Source organism: Strix uralensis, chromosome 3 (genome assembly GCF_047716275.1).
Source record: "Strix uralensis isolate ZFMK-TIS-50842 chromosome 3, bStrUra1, whole genome shotgun sequence".
Taxonomy (NCBI): Eukaryota; Metazoa; Chordata; class Aves; order Strigiformes; family Strigidae; genus Strix; species Strix uralensis.
The window spans coordinates 65,816,672-65,839,934 of record NC_133974.1 but is presented as its reverse complement, the minus strand read 5'-3'; the positions used below and the strand labels follow the sequence as shown (position 1 = coordinate 65,839,934).

Here is a 23,263-nt window from a genome sequence, read left to right as displayed (position 1 = left end):
TACATCCTCCTTACAGCTGGGGGCCCATGTAGCAGGTTTCTTCTGTATCCTCCTCATCTGGCCCAGGGTGGTCTTGATGTTAAATGGTTAAGGTGCAGAATTATCTGGCATCTGGACCCTGGGTGGGAGACATAGAAACAGGAAGGCAGAAAAACTGCAATCACCATCTTGCTTGGCAGCGCTTAGCTTGATTTTTTAAAGTCATAGGTCATTTGCAGGAAAGAATAAAATCTCTCAGCATAAATTAGGATTCCTCTATGTGTATGAATTCAAAGGAGAGTTTCTCAAAAGTTTTTTAAGAAAGGGCGAGAGAGCGTAAATGCCGACGCAAGGAGGCGGCAGGTGCTTTTTCAGCAGCTGGAGTTGACCAGTATGACACAGTATCGGCACTTAAAACACAGAACTAACAAAGCCGGGGCATCGCAGCGGCTGACACCACCCGGCTCTGTGGCTCCGGCCTCCTCCCCTGCCCTGCCGGCGTCTCCCGGCCCGTCGCGGTAGGCCTGGCGGCCGGGAAGCCCAGGGCCGCCGCTGTCCGGCAGTGCCTCTCCGCGCTGGGGCGGGGCCGCCCGCCCCTTCCCGGCCGTTACCCTCAGGGGAGCGCAGCGCGCAGGCGCCGAGCCGAGCCGAGCGGAGGGACTGAGCGAGCGAGCACGCACGAGCTGGGGCGGCCCCTGCTCGCGCCCCCAGCCGCCGCGCGCCATGCGGGTGCCGCTGGCCCTCCTGGCGCTCGCGGCGCTGGTGTTGGCCCGCCGGAGCGCGGCCTCCCGCCGGGAGCGGTCGCCCGCAGGTAACGGGACGGGACGGGGCGGCCAGGGCAGGCCGGCCAGGGCAGGCCGGCCGGCCGGCGGGCAGCACAGGGCCCCGGAGGGGGGCGGCCGGCCTGGAGTTGGCGGCGCTGCCGGTGCCCCACCCTGCCCGGGAGTCGTGTGTGACCGAGCGTCGCTGGGGCCGCGGCGGGGCCCGCGGTCCTGCTGCCGCCCTCCGCGGGCGCAGGGAGCCGGAGGGGAAGCGACGGGGCCCGCTTGGCACACTGAGAGCGAGCAGCCGGGCGGCGGCGAGGGAACCGAGTCCCGCTTTGTTCAGCTTCACCGCCACCCCGCCGCAGCCGCTCCCGGGGACGCTGCCGCCTAGTCCCGCCGGGGTGGGTGAGCCGGTACCGGCCGAGCTCTCTCTTAGGTGCGAGATTAAGCTTTGCCGTGGAAGTGATCTGGGAACGTGCTGATCAGTGCTGGCAGCGCAGCGCCGTCAGTGCCTCTGGAAACCTGTCTCTGCTGCCCAGTTATTGTTAGAGGCGTAACCCCTGACTGTCGCGCCAGTAATCAGTGGTTACGGTCCTTTACGGTAAGGTGGCAGATACCAGCCGTTATTTCAGGTGTTTGTGCATTGTGTCACGTAAAGGGAAAGCAGGGTGTGCGTCGAACTGTGCTTTATCAATGTATGTGTCGAAAAAAGCAGAGAAACTGGGAATTTCACAGCCAGGATGGGGAGTGCAAGACCGGGGAGTCCAAACAAGGCATCGGGATCATGGCCTTGACCGCAGGGCACCTTTCAGCCGAGCACTGATGGGGAGGAGCGGTGGCCTGCAGGCAGGAACAGTTTATCTCTGTTGGGCAGAGTTGTTGCAAGTAAATCATGAAAGAAATGTTCAATCTGGTTTACAGGTTTCACTTCAGACTGGAACAGCTCATTAAAACTGGAGTTTGCTGTCTGATGGCTCAGGTCAAAAGAGAACATGCATTTAATTTTTAAGAATATTGAGATCTGTATACAGAGTGTTGCATGTTATGCCCATTGCATGCCCATACATTAGATGAATGCAGCAGTACTCTCCTGAGCTTTATCTACAAAGCATGATCCATTTACCTAAAATGCCCCTTGCATTTGGTTGCAGAAATACCAATTACGTGCCCAGGTTCCTTGGATTCTGCAGCTGCATCCTGTAGATTCACTGGGACTTCATGCAGTTTAGATCCAGGCCCAGGTGGAGTGACTGAACTCAGTTGCCCCTCGGGATGAGCCACACTGCGTAGGACTTTGGAAAACTGCTTAGGTTTACCTGGCACAAACTAGGAGCAGTGAAAATGTTAATCTGCCTGCTGACTTGTCCCTTTACATCTTGAGTGTCTGTCCTGGTTTGAATTTGGCCAGCAGCCAAACACCACTCAACTGCTTGCTTACACTCCCCCTGCCCCGGAGATGGGGAAGAGAATTGGAAGGCTAAAGGGAGACTCATAGGTTGAGATAGAAAAACAGTTTAGTAATTGTAATAAAATAAAACAATAACAATAATACAAAGTACAAATGGGTGGTGCACAAATGTGACTGCTTACCACCTGCTGACTGATACCCAGCCCATTCCTGGCATCGATCCCACAATCCTAATCCTGGAAGTGAGAGAGAACCTCCCTCCTTCCCAGCCACCCCTCCTTTATATACTGAGCATGGCATTGCGTGATATGGAATATTTCACTGGCCAATTTGGGTCCGGTGCACTGGCCTTGCTCCCTCACAGCTTGTTATACACGTACACACAGGCAGGACATGGGGAGTTTGGAGGGACCTTGGACTCTTGGCAACAACCATAACCGTGGGTGTATGATCAGCATTCTTATACCAAATCCCATACTGAATCCAAAACATAGCACTATTCTAGCTACTAAGAAGAAAAATTAACTCTGTCCCAGCCAAAACCAGGACAGTATCCAGTTTGTTCAACTTGGTGGCTGATTGCTAACCAGTAAACCTTGCAGGGAAACTCCTATTTTTCACATTTTAGCAGTAAGGTAGGTTGATATGTTAAATACTGTCTTTAGAGATCTGACTTTACCTGTTTTAAAGGCATGCTTTTATTGCTAATAGAATATGCTACTTTTACATTGCATTAAGCAATTTTAAGGTAAAGACACAATACCAGTAAATCACTTGTAAAACAAACCTGCCATAATCCAGCCTTGTCCAGCACAATGTTTATCTTGGCATAAGACTACAGAACAGTGCTGTGGTGGTGTTGATGTGGCAAGCTGCCTAGAAGCAAAAAGCTCATTCTTATGCATGTGAGTGCAGCAAACCCTCAGGTGAAAGGAGCAGAATATACTTCTGAGTTAAGTTTTGGAAACACAGGCATAGTTTTCTTGGTGACTTACACTCAGGTTGGCCACAGTCTCTATGTCCATACCCTTCAGAGACTTCATCATTTAAGCAAAAACATAGGTTTTTAACAATGAAGGGGATTCTCACAGATACTGCTGTGTATTAGCTGAATGAAAATGCTAGTTATATCTGTAATGGTGAACTAACACAGTGTCCTTCATTATTACATTGATGCAAGCAGACATGCTGGTTTACAGTGGAAGGATGAAAGTAGAAGGGGAATTTTGGAACATGTTTAGTGATACTTTCCTTTGAAATGATGCAGTGATTTTTTCTTAACTCTTAGTAGGACTTTAGTATGCCAGTAGTATAATACATATTTTAAGGCTGAGTGTGTAATGGGGAGACGCCTAGTCATGTTCATCTTCCGTTACAGAACACAATTTTCCTTAGAAAAGCCAGACAACTGAACAGTGGTTGTCTGAATAGCAAAACACCTCGTGTTTTCTACGTCTGGGTCCTTAATGTGTCTGCATTGATAGCTGGGCCCTTGTTGAAGGAAACTCTCAGTCTGCATTTAAGTATCCTGGAAGAGGAGGTCCCTGGTCAAGATTATAGTAGTAGATGATGATGATGATGATTTGGGTACTGTAATAGCAGTTCAGGTGCTTCTTGTACATGGAAAGGCAGATTTCCAAGGACATGTGTGTACTTCATTTTTGTGTCTGACTTGCTGGTGTGTGTGATGATCTTGGTGATCTTGATTCTTTTATGGTTCAGACTAGTGGCAGTCATAGCAGTTGTTGGTCCAGCTGCAAACAAGAACAAATTAGATGATAAAGTGCTGTATTTAGATATCATCTATTATAATGACTTCTCAGCTATAACAAAAGGGAAGAATAGTCATAAAATAGATAAAGCAATACTTAGTTTCTACTATTACAGCAGTTTTTAAAATGTGCTACTTACTGTGCTTTTTCTAAGATGGCGATCTAGGTTTGCCTTTCCTCTCAGTAGAGCATACCACCTTGTGGAGATTTTTATCATAAACAATGATTTTTAAAAGCTCCGTGGAACCGCATCAAACCTCTGAGTCCTGAGAAAATAAAAACCTGTTGTAAATAGAAGCTGTAAAAATGCACTAAACACTGTATGTAGTGTTTATTCTCGATTACTATGAAATCATTTAAGTTCATTTCACTAAATATTTAAAAAATTAATAGCTTTAAATTTTATGCCGGTTTTCATACTCCATTTCTAAATTAATGTGGTTATTAATTAATTTTTGAGTTTAAGATCTTTTGAGAACTTCTGGGAGAACCTTCTGCTTAGAATTGCTGTAACATGCTGTGGTGGTTTGACCTTGGCTAAATGCCAGGTACCCACCAAGTCGCTCTATCACTTCCCCCCCCTTCCCCTTTTTTTTCTCAGCAGGGCAAAGAGGGGAAAGAAAATAAGATAGGAAAAAAAACCAACCAACCCTTGTGGGTAAAACAAAAGCAGTTTAATATAAGCAAAGCGAAGCAAAGGTCTGCGCGCGGAAGCAAAAAAAGAAAACAGATTTATTCTCTACTTCCCATGAACAGGCGATGTCGGGCCTTCTCAGGAAGCAGGGCTCCAATACGCGTAGTGGTTGCCTCAGAGGACCAAGGGTGACCCCACCCCCTTCCTCCTTTCTCCCAGCTTTATACTGAGCAGATGTCATATGGTATGGAATATCCCTTTGGTCAGTTCGGGTCAGCTGTCCTGGTTGTGTCCCCTCCCAAGATCTTGCCCACCCCATCCCACTGGGAGGGGAAATGTCAGAAAGAGCCTTGGTGCTGTGTAAGCACTACTCAGCAGTAGCCACACCACCAGTGTGCTATCAACACCCTGCCAGCTCCCAACATAAAACACAGCACCATGAGGGCTGCTACAGGGGAAAACCAATTCCGGCTCAGCCAGACCCAGTACACATGCACTAATTTAAGCTTGGTTTTAATAAATTTGTTAAGGAAACGCCATTAAGGTATGGGAGTGGCATTACAAGGGAAGTGTATGTCCTGGGTTTTCTTTTGGAGTGATAAATGAAAGCGGGTGAAGGCAAGCACATGCAAACCTTTCCATATACGCTCTGTGGCTGCTGCCGCTTAGAAGGCCGGGCAGGTAGCAGGAACAAGATTCTTCAGCATCTTGCTGCTTGGTGTTTGCCGGTCTGTCAAGCTCCCCACCAAAGCCTGCCTACAGGCAGTCTCTCCTCCAGCAGTCTGACAAGAGCAGGAACTGGGCTGTTAATCTTTAGCGGCTGGCCTGCCAGAAGTGTGCAGTAGAGATGGATGCATGCTAACCCAGGTGTGCTGCCCTGAAGGGGAAGGTGTCAGTGAGAGAGCCCTCCTCCTCTGACAGTCATTCCCCATTTCTCCCCATGACACAGCTTGGTGCTCTTGCAGCCTGTGCTGAGCGCTGACCTCTTCTTGCTGAAATTCTGTCCTGCAGTTCGGGCAGTGCTCCTAGCTCCCTTCTAGCCCGCAGATGGCTGCATTCTGCCTTAATACAGGCCAGTTTTGTTGATTTGGAACAGATTGAAGTGAGGCTCTAAATGACTAAAGAGTATCATTCTAGAAGGAAATGATGCAGCTTTCAGAAACAGACTGAATTCTTTCCATGTGCTATTTTTCACCCTTAGCACAGACTTGCTGCTTTCTGAATCCATTTTCCAGGGTATTTGGCTGCCTTTTTGCCACCTTTTTTTCCTTTTTTTTTTTTTGATGTTGTGTATTGCTGAATAAGCAATGCTGGTTCTGCAGAAGCGTTCTCAGGTAGTGCAGATTTATCTGATCTTTTTTTCCCTTGTCTTCTCTTTCAGTGGTGGTGAAGGCTAAGGAGAATCACTTCTTTACATTTGTGAAGTCACTAAAGCTGCTGCCCTTTCTGGGTGCAGTTAAAGTGAATATGAGCTCAGATGGAGCTCAGGAAGGCACACTGTTTTCCCAGTGAGAGGCCCAGAAGGGACTGATTTGTTAGCACTGTGTGTCTTTTAACACACTAAATGGCAAGTTATGCACTTGGTATGAATCCACAGCGAAGTTTAAACTGTTGTCCCTCTTGGCCTATTAAAATGGCTTAAAACTGTTTTCCTATGATGTATCACTTTGGAATTATAAGGGTTCATTTGTTTTTCATGGAAATCCAAAAAAGGAGCAGACTTTCAAAAGATTTTTTTTTTTTACCTGTTTTTTCACAGTTTGTCTTTAAGCTTTCAGTTTGTGCTTTCAGTCTGGATTTCGGTGCCTGAATGGTGTTTGATAGGCACGTGCAACTTGAATGAACTCTGTGGTTCTTTAAGCAGCTGTTGTCTCAGATAGCTGGACCACAGAGTCTGCATTTGTGGACTCATCAGGCACTCTTCTGTTACATGCGTTGTTGTACTTCCAGTTAAATTGCACTTCTGTGAACAGTGGTGATAAAAGCCTCTCTGTATACAGTAATATCTTGTGGCCTCTGCCAGAATAAGAGAAGGAACTTCGGTGTTGCACAAGATACAAACATCAATTTAAAGATTGTCTCATTTTTACGTCTCTGAAATGTCCTGTTTTCCAGTTCATTGATTCAATTTTTGCTGTTGGGCAACACATTGCTGAGGCTCAATGAAGAGGTGGGATACCTACATATATAAAAAAAATACTAAGTCCTTCTGTATATGCTTTAAAAATAGATTTTATTGGATATATGGCTGCTTCAAACTTGTATTTCATGAGTACTTTCCATAGGTAGTATTGTTCAGGAGCATTTATATAGTGAATAAGATAGTCTAGTTTCAAGCTAGTATAGAAATCTTTCTCGGTTTGCACATGTCTGACCCTGCTGAGATTTGTGAAAGATCTGCAGTGTGGTGATTTTTGACTTGGGGAACTGAATGTACAAAACAAGACAAGTTAGTCTTGTAGATCCAGGCAAGCGTTTTCTGGTTTGGTGGATGCTTTTGAAGCAGAACTACATCATAGATTTTGTACAACTAGTGGCTTAGTTCTATGAGGTATCTTCCTTAATCTTAGGACATGCAACTTAGGTACACTTGTTCCTGTTACTTTGAAAAAAAAAAAAAAAAAAACCCAACCAAAAAACCCTTATTTCTCAGCAGCCTGAAACCAAGCAACAGATACTTGCAGTAGAACAAGTATCTTTTAGTGGCATTTGGTTTTTAATTTCCTCCCACGTGTTTCCTTCCTGTCCGCTATGCAGGTTTGCTGAAGACGTAAAAGTCTCCAAAACTTAAATACATTAGTTAAGATAATTGCACACTGAAAAGATATTTGATTATATGTATACACACACCCCACAGTAGTCACATCTGCTGAGGTCTTTGCCACCAATATGGCAGCAATAGTTAGTCTGGATTGTTTGTATATGAACAAGTAAATATTCACATTTCTCTCTGAGCTATGTGTGTTGGCTATAAACTGATGCAGGTGTGAGCTTGCTGGGATAAACTGTGCAGTTGCATTCCTACACCTGTTCTCTATTAAATGGTCAACTTCTAGGTCACCCTGTGATAGTGCTTGTGTTTGCTTTTATCCCTACTTTACTCCTACCTTTGCTTTCCAACATTCCAGTTCTTTATCCTCAAAATCCAGGCATGTTTAGTTTCTTTTGGTACTCTTAAAGAAATGTAAATCTGACTGGCCTACCTTTGCCATTTATTCCTTTATTTTCTGCACATAGTGCTGCTGTCTGAAGTTCCTCTTATGTTGTTCCACAGTGCACATACACAATTCAATTTCTGTATTCCTGTGGAAAAAAATGTTCTTGCTGTTGTCTCTGCCTTACTGTCAGCCAGTATTGCTGTCTTACAACTCAAGGTGAACAGAGCTAACTGTAGATGGAAATCCCTACATTTGAACTGGAGGCAAACTAGAATTTGAGTGTCCTGTGTCATGCATCACAACATGATTTGCTGATCAATTTTCTTCTCACTTTTTCCACACTTAGGTTCTCACCGTTTGAATTTGCACTTTGAGTGTTGCTGCATTTACGTTTATTATAAATTAGGAGGAGTTTTATGTTTAAAGGTTACCATTGTGGCACTAGCCACTAGCATCTTCCTCCAGTTGTGCCTGCTGAACAACATAGTGTAACATATTTAAAAAATTAATGCTTCATTATAGGTTAAGTAAAACAGTGTTCACATAAAGTATTATGGCATTTTAACTGGCAATATGCAGAAATAGCATCTATGAAGATTAGACATTAGCACTTTGAAAATCTGCCATGTTCTCTATGGTCTGTAGTCTTGATACTGGAGTGAAATGAGGCTGATGTCCCAAGGCCCTGTCTCTGCACTGACTGGAGGAGCAACCATTAGAAGTCAGATAGACAGCCTGAGAAAAGGGACTGTGGGCTGGACAATGAAGACCATTTGATTGGTTGGAGATGGGCATGCAGGAGAGGTAGCAAACCTGAAGGGACTAGAATTACCTGACCAAGGCATTAAAAATACTTTCCATGGGTGATCACAAGCTGATCCATTCTCCATGCCTGTTTCGAGGGCCTTTGGTCTGAACTGTTGCACTGCTGAGCACTCACTTCTGCATCTTAAGCTGCCGTCACTTGTGCAAAGTTTCTGTGTCTTATTGCTAAATGACCTGAAGAGTAAGGTCCTTGGTCACTCAAATTGGTTAGGCAAGGTTTGCAGGTAGAGATAGTCTTCCATGAAAATAACCAGTGTAATTAAGGAAAGGAGATGAGCTGTTAGGCCATCTTTGGCTTTTAAGTAGAACCAGCAAAACTCAAAAATAAATACAAGCTGAGAACAATTTACATTTGACTTTACTACATATCCATTAGACCACTTGAGAGACAAGATGGTTGGTGCCTGTAGAGAATAAGGGCAGTGGTAGAGTAATAAGGTGTCAACCCTTAGAAAGAGGGGAATAATTCTTGCCCTGTGAAATATGGAAAGGTTAATGAGATGAGAGGAGGTGTGCTATAAATCTGTTTCTATACTGGCTTTTGTTTGTAAGTAGAGTTAAGAGTTTTAGCTTCTCAGCTCATGCTGAAACATGTCCTTTATGTCTGTTGAGGATATGGAGTGAAAGATCAGAGAGGAAGCTAGTGTTTAAATTGATCACTGGAAGCAAAGTTGTTAAAAGTGGGGATGAAAAGGATGAGCTGGTGGTATGTGTAAACTTGTTCCTGTACGTGATCAAGGCCAATGTGTAGTCCCGTTGGAGATCTTGACATATTGGTGGTGATGTTGCTGGTGGCTGGTAAGGTGGTTTATATGGTGGTATAGTTTGTGAAGAAAATTGTCTTTTCTTGAGGAAAGCTTGTTTTCTGCTAGTTCCTTTATAGTCTCAGAGCTGGAGCATGTTAAAAATCATCTCTGGATGAAAGAGTGGAGAATTAGGTTGAGTAGTCTTTCATGGAGCTGTGGAGGAGTGACTTGGTAGATTCCTTTTAGTTCTATTTGGTCACTCAGCATTCACAAGTACTTCAGAGTATTATGTTATTGTGCCTCTCCTTTCCGAGTTTATACTTGCGACCAGTGTTACTCCATCCCAGGTGTAGAATCTGGCATTTGGACTTGTTAAATCCCCATTGATCATTGCCCGGTGCTCCAATCTATATAGATCCCTCTACAAGGCTTCTTGTGCTTTGAGAGAGTCAACAGCACCTCCAAGTTTAGTATCGTTGGCAGAGTTGCTAATGGTGCATTCAACTCCTGCATCCAGATCATCGGTAAAATATTGAACAAAAGAGGCCCTAGAATTGAGCCCTGAGGAACACCACTGGTGACTGGTCACAACCCAGATGCAGCCCCATTCACTGCAACCCTTCGAGCCCTGCTGTTCAGCCACTTCTTCACCCAGAGCACCGGTACCTGCTGATCTCACAGTTGGACAATTTGTCCAGAAGAATGCTGTGAGGGACAGTATGAAAAGCCTTACTAAAATCTGGAAAAACTACATCCACTGCCTTCCCTTCATCCACTAAGTGGGTGACCTTATCGTAGAAGGATATTAAATTAGTTAAACAGGACTTCTCTTTGTGAACCCATGTTGACTATGCCTGATGATTGTATTGTTCTTTAAATGTCTTTCAGTAGCACCTCGTATGATCTTCTCCCTAATTTTTCCAGGTATTGAGGTTAGACTAACAGGTCTGTAGTTTCCTGGGTCTTCCCTCACACCCTTCTTGTAAATTGGAATAGTGCTGGCTAGCTTCCAGTCAGCCGGGACCTCCCCAGACCTTTGGTTTGTGATTGAGAGGAGTCCTACTATAACATCTGCTAGCTCCTTCAGTGCTCTGGGGTGAATCCCCTCAGATTGCATGGACTTGTGAACATTCAGCTGATACAGCTGGCCCCTTATTATTTCAGTGGCCACAAATGGTAAGTCACTGTTCCTGCACTTGGGGTCCTCTGACTCAGAGAACGAGGCATCCCAAGATCTATCAGTATTGTTACAGCCTGAAAAAAAAAAAAAACACCCAACGTTGAATGCCTCTGCTTTTTCTTCATCCTTATTAGTCAGGTGACCATCTTCAACAAGTATTGGTCCAAGGTTTCTCTTAGACTTACTATTAACATACTTTAAAAAGCCCTTCTTGTTATTTGAAACAACACTGGCCACTTTAAACAGTAGGTTCAGCTTTGGCCTTTTCTGTCTTCTCCCTGCAAGCTGTGTTTCTCTAATCTTCCTGCAAAGCCTGACCTTGCTTCCAGAGATCATACAATTTCTTTTTCCTCCTGAGCTCCACAAGAAGTTCCCTGTTCAGCCAAGCTGCCTGCTTGCTGTGCTTCTAAAAGGTGGTTCTTAAAAGCTGACCAGCACTCATGGACCCCTAAGACCTCAAAAGCAGACTGCCAGACGACACTCCTAAGTAGCTTCCTGAGTAGCTTAGTTTGCTATTTTGAAATCCGGGGTAGCAACTGTCTGTGTACAAAATAAAACAAAAATGTGCTGATGGGAGGAAGAATGAGGGGAGGAGAAAGCAAAGTGGTATGTAATCACATAACTAAAAGTCATGTAGCTTCTACTGGCAGTTCAAGTATATTCTAGGATTTTATTTTCCATTCCTTTGTTAAGCATAGTTTTATTTGTATTAGTACACAAAAGTAAAATTTTGCAAGACTTATACACTGTGCCTTAAAATGAAATATTTGGAGTAACATTTATGTGCTTTGACACCTCTTGTGTCAATTTGTCACCTTTTTTTTCTTGTGGTTGAGGTGATTGTGTTCCTTTTTTCCAATAACTGAAATACCACTTTTGTACATATTAAAACATAACTAAACCACAGCACCATTTGCAGAGTGATGTATGTTATGTGTATCAAATCTTCGTGGTTAATAGCATGTCTCAGCCTCTGTGTGTTACTTTCTGTAGAGTGTTATCTTTGTGGTCTTGTTTGCAAGATGTGAAAATTGTTTACTTTCTCTCAAGATATCACAGAGTGAAGTTGGAGCACTTGCTTTGTGAACAGACAGTAGTCTAGAGCAGGTCAAATATGAGTTACCTGTCAACATTTCACAAAGGCTATATTAAGACAACATTAAGGATGCCATACCAGACATTGAGAAGCTAAGAAGTAACAGTTAAAATCGGTTGAGTGACCTTAATTTGTTCTTCTTCTGAATGCCATGTGACAGCCTTCAGTAGTAACAGGGTCATGTAATTTTCCTTCCCCTGCAGCTTCTCCCCTGATATCTCTGTCACTGTTGACGCTTGGAACAGAAGCTTGCTGTATGAGGAAACTACTGATGCTGCTTTTTAGTTTGCTTACTACATTATCTTTGATGATGTTTACTAAATGTACTTCAAATGCTTTCCTGTATATGGAACTACATTACAGCTTCAGTGTTCAAATTCCTTACAAACATTAGTAGTTTATTATCACCACAGCTTTTTAAAAATGCCGCTCAAGTGGTAAAAATGGCATTGTCGGAAATTCATGTTGAATCCAGGCTTTCCCCAGCAGGCCTGGTGTCTTTTGGCAAGGCTGAGTCAGGAGACAGTAGGATTCAGTAGGACTCCCATGGAGCACAGACCATGATACTGCAGCTTTAGTATCCTCTCCCCCCTGCCACCCCCCTCAGCCCAATTCAGTTTCTGAAGAGCAATAGAAATTTACAGGAGCTGGGCTAATCTCTAACTTCACTAAATTCATGCTATCTGTCTTGCTGGTGTATCTTTATAATACCAACATGGGTATAATCATCACAGCTTATGAAACCTGATATGGTCTATCTGATGGACTCTTTTTCAATGGGCAAGGGTTATATGAGATTCTGGGTTGTAAACAGAAAGAAAGCTGTCTGTGTAGGAGAGAAGAATAATCATCTTACAGGGCTCATATGTGTTCATACTGGTGACAAACCCCCCCACCCCCCCATTTGGGGGGAAGTATTTGCGACTTTTATGTCTAATTTTTCCAGTCATTTCTAGCATCTTGCCTTTTCCAAATAATTTAGAAATATATTGAGCTGTTCTTATATTTGACTAGATCTGTTTATCAAAGTGCAATTGTTCTATTTCTTCTAGTGCCTTCACCAATGCAGATTGTAGTAACATCTGAAAATTTCAAAACTGTATTGCATTGGCAGTACCCACATATGTCTGAAACTCCTCGTTTTATTGTGGAAATCAAACCTTACACGTAAGTTCTTACTCTTTTGTCATTTCCTGAACCTGATAGTCTCTAGAAGCATATAAAAGCAATCAGTCCATGGTAAATTCTTTTGTTTCTATGTTGTGAAGTCATGTAGGATGAAGGTTGCCTAAGTGTAAATTAAGGCAAAATCTGACAAATAACAGAATGGTTGAGGTTGGCAGGGACCTCTGGAGGTCATCTGTTCCAACCCCCCTGCTCAAGTTGGATCACCTAGAGCAGGTTGCCCAGGCCCATGTCCAGACTCCACAGCCACCCTGGGCAACTTGTGCCAGTGCTTAGTCACCCTCACAGATGTTTTGTCACAGGCAGTGTATCGTACAGTATCGTGCAATTGTATTAATTGTATTAATACTTTATATTAATTTGTATTAATTATTACTTATCTGTTTTACAGTTTAGGTTACTATAAGATCGTCTCAACCTGCGTGAATATTTCAACCCATTTTTGTGATCTCTCAAGGGAAATAAGTGACCCTTTTATCTCTCACTGGCTTCGAGTTAAAGCTGTTGTTGGGTCACAACAGTCTGAGTATGTTGAGACAAATGAGTTTATTTTGCAAAAGCATGGTAAGTTCCATCATAAACTAAACCCTGTAATTTTTTCCCAAAATTAAAATTTAGTAATTATCCTTTTTGCTGTATTACTGTGTCTCATTTGGGAATATCAGAAAGTCAGGAGTCCAGGATGAAATGAAGCATGATGGTTTTCAGTAGGAACTTCTCTAGTTCTGCCTCTATAGGGACTTGTTAGCCCTGTCACTGTGGTATCTGAATGTTTTTTTCAAAACTTCTAAAGGCAAGAAAGCAATGCTGGTGGTGCACTCTGCATCCTTCCCATATCCTTGCCACTTTAGGGTAGGAAACTGCTGCTGGAAGCTGTGAACTTTTAGGCGTCATTGAAGTAGTATTCAGGTGGTTGGTGATGCCTTACTGGACACTATAATCTCATGTACTGACAGCTTTGGATGCCTAGATAGTATCTAGAAGCTATGGGAGTCCACTGTAGCTGGATAACTAACAGTTACTCATTCTTCATGTAAATCCTTTGCGCTGCTTCGGAAGAAATCACAGTTTTTCAGATCAGTATTGTAAAAGTAAATTGTGTGTCTAGACTCCAGGCCAGCCTGCCCAAAACAATGGGGCAGTCCCCAGCATTGCATGGACAGTGCAAAGCAGATACAACAGTGAGGAAAGACTGAGAGACTTCCTCTTGTACTTGCTTCATTCTCAATGTATAGCTTTCAGGCAGGACATTCTCCCTGAGTTGGGCTATGCTTTAGATAGAGCTGGATTTCTGCATTGCTGGAGCTGAATAAGTGGAGTCCCTCTTTGTTTTCTGCTATGATTCCCTCCCCACTCAGTACTCCCATGACTTGGAATCAGTGGCTGGTTTCTAGGCAAAGGGACAGAAGTCATGGTAATAATGCTCAGTTTGACAGTTTGCAGAAAATTGGTAGCCATGTATGGAGGAGAGAAGAAATCATTTTCCCATTGAACAAGAAACTTATATGTTCAGACAGATCATTGGACATCAAAAATTCACATAGGCCATTGCGATGGGAAATCAGGCTTCCTAAGTACTGTTGCTCAAGATGAGATTTGTTTGGATTTTCAGATAGCCTTTGTTTCAGTACAGTATTGTTTTAGCTGAGTGTGATTTATGGTGGGATCTAGTCAGTAGTATTTTGTGTTCTGTTCTCGTTGACATATAGATGTTTACTTTGTTAGTTTCTTCTGTTGTCAGTGAGCTGAATTTTTATGGCCTTACAGGTATAGGAAAGTTCGATTGCTTAACAGTGAAATTCTGCAGAAACAATCTGTGTTTCCATTTTAGAAGCAGATTCATGAATATATCCAAAAGCCTCCATTACTTCTAAGTGTCACAGCTGTGCGATATTACCAGCATTGAAATAATCATGTAATTCTTCTCAAATTTCTGATGAATTTTGAAAAGATAAGTATAAATAGCATATTTTATATTAAAAGCTTTGACCTGATAGCAAAGGTGCAATGTGTTGCAGGAAAAATAGGACCACCAAAACTGAACCTCTCAAGGCATGGTGATGAAATCACAGTTGATATTTACCATCCTGCATTTCCATCTGTGGAGTCTCCTTCTTGGATCAGAAATGTTTATTCAGAGCTCATGTACACGGTGATGTTTTGGGATCGTAAAAATCCAGTAAGTCCTAGAATGAAAACTTCAAATTAAAAATACTTGTTTACCTTAAACTCATAAACAAGGGGTTTACTCCCATAACACAGAGCCAAGAAAACAGTTGAACATAGCATAGGACTACTGAAACCCTAAAATGTCAAGTGCATCACAGTGAGATACGTGACTGGAAGGTCTGGATTTTAATTGTCCAACTGGACATCTTATAACAAAAATGAGATTGTTGCGTTAACTGTACACAAGCTAATTACTTGATCCCATGCTGTTGTTTCTGCGTACATGCTATAACATTGATAACTTATGCCCCTTTCAGTTGTCTAGATAGACCTTTCATCTAATAAGATTACCTTTCAAGATACTGATACCACTTTATTTAGCAATCATGGAAGGTGAACCTGAGGAAGATGATAGTAGGTGTGTTTATTTACAGTTACTTTTTCATATGCATCCACTATAAGTTTTATAAGTGGATTAAAAATGCACATCGAGACTATGAACAGTATTTTAGCTGAAAGCACCATGGTCTAACAGCTGAAGTTCACACAGCTTTTGCAAGTCATGTAGATGGTGTAGGAGCCACATCTAATAGTGTTTTAACATTTTTTTGAAGTGTTGGAAGGTACTATAATATTTCTATTGTTGGATTGAGTCAAATGATATAATGTTACTTTTGGGTTTTTTCAGAGTAAAGAAGAGTTCCCTGAAGACAACTGTACGGTGTATAAATGTAGCCTCAACATCCGAGTTCCAGCGGGAGGTTCCACTTACTGTGTTTTAGCAAAGGGAAGTTTGTATGGTGAACTGATGGTTGTTGCCCCATCAGAAGAAACCTGCATTCATATTCCTCTCAAGCAGACATTGGGTAAGAGGATTCTAAAACTTTAGTAAGAACATACTGAGTCTGACCAGAGATCTGATCTAGCTAAGTATTTGAGCTCTGATACAGCCATGAGATGACTTAGATGCCCATCAGAGAATATGAGAAAAGGGAAAGCATGGTCATTCTTTTCCAAATGCATTTGCCCAGTTTTAAAGACCTTTTAAAGATCATATGTTATTTTCAAGTACCCTTGACTATTTTTTGGGTGCTTTTCCTGCTTCATTGGTATTACAAAACCTGTTTCCATTGCACCTGATCATTGGTGTAAATAACAAATGACAAATGGATCATTCACCAAGTTATATGGTTTTCAGAAGCATTTTCTCTCTCCTAACAAATGGCTTTTTGCTCAGTCTTATCACTGAGGAAAATGTGTATAGACTTTCTTGAGTTCGAAGTAACTATGAAATTCTCATAAAATTGAGGTATTAATGTCTTTTTCTTAATTAAAGAGAACAGAGGCAGCTAGTGACCCAACTTTATATCTCTGATAACCTCTTATAAACTTTTTAATGTTACTTCATTATGGCTCAAAACTTCACTGGAGAAAAGAGATAAAATTGATAGAAGCTGTTGTGTTGTTTTTTACGCACAAGAACAGCAATATGATTGAGGGGGAGAACGTTAAGAAGAATCAGAATAGTGGAATCTTGCTAATAATAGTTAAAATTTCTATGTTTTGGAAGATTTCACATTTTATTTTTATTGTACATAGACTATATGTAATTATTATGTCAGTTAATATGCTGTCACATGGAAATGTACAAATCTGTTCATCCCCGTCTGTCAGCTCTAAGAAGCAAAAAACTAGCTACAAAATTCCTTTACCTCTATAAAAACATGATTGTGTTTATATAAATTGAAAATCTTCTGTCATTCTAATTTTTATTTACTTGATATGATGCTTTATAAATTTAAGTTTTCTTGAGTGAAAAACAAATTCGCATGTTACAGCTAAGCATTCTGAGCTGTAAGGAGGTGATTGGTGACAGCCAGCATGGCTTCACTAAGGGCAAATCATGCCTGGCAAATTTGGTGGCTTTCTACAATGCGGTTACAGTGTTGGTGGATAAGGGAAGAGCAACTATGTCATCTACCTGGACTTGTGCAAAGCATGTGACACTGTCCCACACAACCAACATCCTTGTCTAAATTGGAGAGACATGGATTTGACGGATGGACTGTTCAGTGTATAAGGAATTGGCTGGATGGTCACACACAAAGAGTTGCAGTCAACAGCTCAATGTCCAAGTGGAGAGCAGTGACAAGTGGCGTTCCTCAGGGGCCAATATTGGGACCAGTGCTGTTTAACATCTTTATTGGTGACATGGACAGTGGGATTGAGTGCACCCTCAGCGAGTTTGCCAATAACACCAAGTTGTGTGGTGTGGTCGACACACTGGAGGGAAGGGATGTGCCATCCAGAGGGACCTGGACAGGCTTGAGAGGTGGGACCATGCAAACCTCATGAAGTTCAACAAGGCCAAGTGCAAGGTCCTGCACATGGGTCAGGGCAATCCCAAGCACAAATACAGGCTGGGTGGAGAATGGATTGAAAGCAGCCCTAAGGAGAAGAACTTGGGGGTGTTGGTTGACAAGAAGCTTAACGTGACCCAGCAATGTGTGTTTGTAGCCCAGAAAGCCAACCACATCCTGGGCTACATCAAAAGAAGTGTGACCAGCAAGTCAAGGGAAGTGATTCTGCCCCTCTACTCTGCTTTTGTGAGACCCCTCCCTGGAGTATAGCTCTAGGGACCCTGGTATAAGGAGACATGGAACTGTTGGAGCAAGTCCAGAGGAGGGCCACAAAGATGATCAGGGGGCTGGAGCACCTCCCCTGTGGGGACAGGCTGAGAGAGTTGGGGTTTGGTCTGGAGAAGAAAAGGCTCTGGGGAGACTTTATAGCAGCCATCCAGTACCTGAAGGGGACCTACAGGAAATCTGGGGAGGGACTTTTTACAAGGGCATGTAGTGGTAGGACAAGGGGTAATGGCTTTAAACTGGAAGAAGGTAGATTTAAATTGAATATAAGGAAGAAATTCTTCACTGTGAGGGTGGTGAGACACCAGAGAAGTGGTGGCTACCCCCTCCCTGGAAGTGTTCAAGGCCAGGTTGTTCGGGGGTTTGGAGCAACCTGATCTAGTGGTGTTTCTGCCCCTGGCAATGGGGTTGGAACTAGTTGATTTTTAAGGTCCCTTCCAACCCAACCCAAACCATTCTATGTTTCTATGATTCTATTACAGTTTCTGAAGTTATTCTAAATGATACAGCAGTTGTTTATTTTTTCCAAACTCCCTAACAGATCTTGCTCTAACTTCTTAGGCACAGAGTATATCGTCATTCCGTGTGGTGTTATTCTGAGCCTGGGTCTAATATTGGCAGTATGTTGTGGCTGCAAGAAACTAAGGGAGAAGAACATAAAACTGCCTAAGTCTTTGGTAAGTTCAGACTTCTTATCTGCATCAGATTTTTAATATCCAACTGGGTAACTTTTATAACATCTTTATGTCTGTCTCATTTTTTTTTTTACCATGATCTTATAGATGTTTAGTATTTATATGAGTCTAATATTCTGACAACCTCTGCAACCAGATGCCTTGTATTTGTTTTAGGGCTAGACTTCAGTCTCTTTTTAATTGAAATATCAGTAGTTGGTCTAGTTTGAGAACTTGGTTCTTAAAAACTCAGTATGTGTATACACAGACAGGTTTTTATTCATTCTAGTAGCAGAGACACAGAACTACAGAATCACTGAGGTTAGAAGAGACTTTTTGAGATTGTCTAGTCCAACCCTTTTGTTCCAGCAGGGTCAGCAAAAGCAGGTTGCCCAGGACTTTGTCCAGTTGGGTTTTGAATACCTCTAAGGAAGGAGATGCCACAACTGCTGTGGGCAACCTGTCCCAGTGTTTAACCACCCTCACAGTAAAAATTTTCTTACATTCAGATAAAATTCCATGTGTGCGTAGGGGAGTTGTCTCACCAACAACACACACCTAACTCGTGTAGCATGCTGATAATACAGGATACAGTAATACATATTAATCAAGTTCTCATACATAAACATGATAATCCCTGTAACTCATTTTCTTACTCCCACCTCTTTCTGGTCATGCGCACGTGAGTCCTGAAATGAGTCGGGGGGCTGCTTTTGTGACTACCACAGACTACTGATCTAAAAGAAAGACCCTCCAATGTCCTTGACTCAAGGACTTTGGCTCACATTGTGATTTTAACATGCTTTGAGGCCCTTTCACAATGCAACTTCTAAAACACCTGGTCTACAGGGCAATAAATCGTCCTGACCGAACAGTCTAACAATGGTACCTTGTCTAGCAGCATAACTGGTTGTATGGTTACTTTAAACTAAATACAATATCTCTATGACTACTTAAAACATTACACCACTATCTATTATAAAAACCGATATTCCTGTGAAATTCCATTTGATTAGTCCTAATCATTCCTTATCAAAATTACCAAAAAGTCATCAACTCAAATAACAAATCAGTAACAATGAGACTAGTTCAGAGATAGTCATTCACAGTGTAGACTCTAAAAAATAAGATGAGAGAAACCTGTCTGATGGAATCTGCAGCTAGACCTCAATATCAAAACACACAGGCCTGTGGAAAAAGTGAGACACTGGAGACTTTTTTTTATCTTCACACCAGTATGTAACTGTCTGAATACATAACATTATGTCCTACATAGACACACAGTAATTCTTGTGAAGACCATTCATTATAGCAAAAGGTAGCTCATGCAGAGTGACAGTGGTATGCTCAATGGATCCATAGTTATTCTGGCTTCCCAGTACTACTGTGGATAACGCATCTAAGGCATTGGGAAGAAGAATATTGTACAGATAGAATTTGTGCTCCTTAACTCCTGTGAGCTTCCTGTTGCATGCTACAAATTCACGCTTCAGCTCATCTTGTAGAAACTCATTTGTGTGACCCTATTCTCAATTTACTGGGCTACATGTTATCTTGTGATTCCTAGGTTCCAGTATACCACAGTCTGGTTCACATTCCACATCACGCTTTGTTGCTAAGGAGCTGAATGAAACCTAAAACTATTTATAAAAAGAATGTTACCGGCGTGGTCAAGCACTGAGACAAGTTCCCCAGGGAGGTGGTCACGGCCCCAAGCCTGTCAGTGTTAAGGAAGCATTTGGACCATGCTCTTAAGATGTATGGTTTAACTTCTAGGCTGACACTGAGTCGAGTCGAGAGTTGGACTCAGTGATCCTCATGGGTCTATTCCAACTCGGGATATTATGTGATTCTGTCCCTTTCCATTGAAGTCTCTAGTGGGAAACATAAATTGCAGAGCTCATAAGGATAGTTTCAATACAGATGATGTGAATAATTAATAAGTTATGATTAATGATTAGCTATTTTTATGATCTTTTAAAGTAATGACTAAAAATGTAAATTATTAATATGAATAATAAGTTTAATGATATGGAGTTATCTCTGTAGACTTTTTGGAGCTGAGAGCCTGTCACTGACCTTTGAACATGTACTAGACATTTCTTTCCATACAGTTTATGACCACTGTGCTTTACCTGAGCTTCTCTGAAAATGGAACATTTAGGGAGATTTTTTCATCTGTTACAAGGCTAGGTAAGGTGTCCTACCTTAGGATTATTGCCTTCTAGTGATCTGCTTCCTGGTGGCTCTAAGTAGATGCCATCATCAGAGTGACTTTTAGCAAGTTGGAGTTCTCCAACAGAAGGCAAAGTAAGAGTAACCATCAAGCAGCTGCCTGCTTAATGTGAGAATCTCACATACCCAAAGAAAAGAAAAAATTGCATTGCTGTTTAGATCTTGAGAAATTTTATATTCTCTTTTCTGTGCTGTTTGTGACTCCCAAGAATGTCAGTCATGTACAGGTCCTACTTCCACAGTGCACCTGTCTTTCAGTATGGGCATTGAATGATTGCCTTCATGAGAGAAAGTGTTTGTTTAAATGTTTTAAATATTCTGATTCCTAGTAGGATCCTACCAGGAATATGCGTCTAGTGAAATGGAACAGATTCCTTTACAAGATTTCATCTTGCTAGTCTTCTGCTGGATCACGGGAACCTGATGTTTCAGCAGTCTAGCTGTAGTTAGAGCAGTTAATTTTCTTTAATTTATCTCACAAAAAGTGTTTAAAGAGGCCGTTTCCTTTCATCCACTGTCTTCAGTCATTCCAGTTTGTCCTGTGCGTGATTTGTCTTGTACTAGATTTTTGCTGTAAGATTTGTGATAATGGCTTATCCACTTTAAAAGGAGCCTGGCCTTGATTTACTGATATGCTGTGGGCATTTTCCTCTGCTTTAACTTCACTGTCTTTTTTTCAGTGCCTCTTACCTTTAAATGGTGGCAAATATTTTAGTGGATGGAAAACACCCACTCTATAAGAAAGACTCATTGAAAAGCATCAGTTTTCACTTTTAGCTCATACTTAAGTCATGCTTTTCTGCTGTCTGATGGTGCTTTTTCTGAGCCTGACAGGAACGACAAGGCTGTGTTCTCTCACTATATTTGTAGAACACTTACAGATATTCATGAAACAATTTTCTTTGTGACTCTGCCTTTTTTGGTTATACAACATATATTTTTGATTTGGAGAAACTGTAATTGTTCTTGTAAATTTTGACTGATACTTGCCACAAGTAATTGTCATCTTAAAAGAGAGAAGCTGCTTCATTAGCTTTTGGGAAGATGGTTTTTTCCTCTGAGCATCTGTAGGGCAGTAGCATAGTCTCCTACTTATACACTTACATAGCATTAATTTGTTGTGGAACCATGCAAAGGCAATGCAGATTTTGTCAAGGTCCTAACAAGATTTGAAATGGACTTCTCAAACTCTCGTCCAGAAGATGTGTCCTTCAAAATTTGTAGGTGGACAAGTCCTTAGAAAAGAAAGTTAAGAAAGAAACTGTTGACTACCTTAACTGTTATATGTTATTTATATATGTGATTACTTTAACTGGGATATGTTATTTATATGTCTCCTTGACACTGGCTTCTACCAGTGTCCACCCTAGTCTGTTGAGACAGTGAACGATCTGAAAGCTCAGGTGCTGTCATTAGAGACAGGAAGATATCTGAGCACCTGCATGTGCCAGGAAATACTGCTGACATCCAGCTTAAGCTCGCTGGCTGTCAGTTTGCTAGTGTTAGATAATGTGCACGAAAGGAAAATATTAACTTACGTACGGTAAATACTTTTCATCAAATAGCAACCATATCTTATTTATCCTTGTTACTTGAGATGCTTTGAATGGCATTCCAGTTAGTGTAGTAAGCTGTGATTCTTTGAAGCTAGAAATAACTGCATGAATTGCTAAATTATCTTGTAGTCATGATTCAGTGACTCTTAAAGAACCTTTGATACCAGGAAACTCATGAGAGTTTTTGATTCTGATGGCTTCCTCCTTTCATGGATGGGAAGAGTAGTGTCTTTGCACCATCTTGCTTTGTTCAGAAACTCACCAAGAAAAAAGAGGTTTCCTTTTTGAGAACAAAATTCTTGAATGTACTTGTATAGACAGTACTTATTTCAACCTCAAGGGTCTATCTCTAAGCATTGCCAACTGGCACTGTGAAATGCAGAACCAGTGTAGAGTACAAGGTGTTCCCTTAACACATTTTAGGACTATGATTTTTAGAGCCATGTGAAAATCCTAAAAAGATGGTTTTTTGGTTTTAACATTAGTAGAGCATTTACTGCTATGGGAAGAGATAGGAAGCTGTAAATGCAGCTTTTAGCCTTAGTTTCTATAGTATTTTGTTTCAGTTCACGTTCCTCAAGTATTCCAGTTTACACAGAGGTTTATCTTCTCTTGTCACTTACTGTGTGACTATTGGAGTCAGATTTTTGCTACCCCCAAAAAAACTACAGATGCTGGTCCCTTCAAAGTCAGTGTCAGTATAGCATCAGTATCCAATTTTTTTCCATGTATCTGTATAAACAGGTTTTCAAAGGGTACTTTAATTCTACCAGCTGTTCATAACACTTTAGTATCTATGCATTATTGATTGTATTCTGGTTTCTGCAACTATCTTTTAAGCATCTGCTTCTTACAAATGGGTGTTTTCCTTACCATGGAAATTACTCTGAGTATTCTTTATGTAGTATTCTGACTATTTCTGCATAACAGAAAGTGAGCACCCAGAGAGAATGATGGCTGAATGGCAGCTGGGTTGTAGTGTGGTATATTCTCAGTGTCAGGAGCAACCTTAATGCTCTTTTTACTAGTTTTCCAGTGGCAGCCCTTGATTCCCAAGGGGATCACCTCAATTTAGTGGCACTAACACAACTGTTTGTAAAACTCAGATTACAAATAACTGCTCTCCAGGGAGTGTTTGTTTGCTTTGTGGTGGTGTTTGTTGTTTGGTTTTGGTTTTTTAAACTCCAGTAGTTTCATTGATCCAGCATAAACCACAGTACTATCAACAGATACCAGG

At 41.8% G+C, this 23,263-nt stretch overlaps 1 protein-coding gene across 1 annotated transcript in view; it reads left to right on the top strand.

Annotated features, from left to right (window-relative positions):
• Positions 1-629: 629 nt before the first annotated feature.
• The window catches only part of IFNGR1 (interferon gamma receptor 1), a 29,623-nt gene continuing 6,989 nt past the window's right edge, over positions 630-23,263 (top strand). The window contains exons 1-6 of the mRNA XM_074862634.1: positions 630-790; positions 12,615-12,729; positions 13,139-13,311; positions 14,766-14,926; positions 15,605-15,782; positions 18,123-18,238. Of these exons, the coding sequence (XP_074718735.1) occupies positions 703-790; positions 12,615-12,729; positions 13,139-13,311; positions 14,766-14,926; positions 15,605-15,782; positions 18,123-18,238 (831 nt within the window). The 5' untranslated portion in view covers positions 630-702. The remainder of the gene's footprint in view (positions 791-12,614; positions 12,730-13,138; positions 13,312-14,765; positions 14,927-15,604; positions 15,783-18,122; positions 18,239-23,263) is intronic.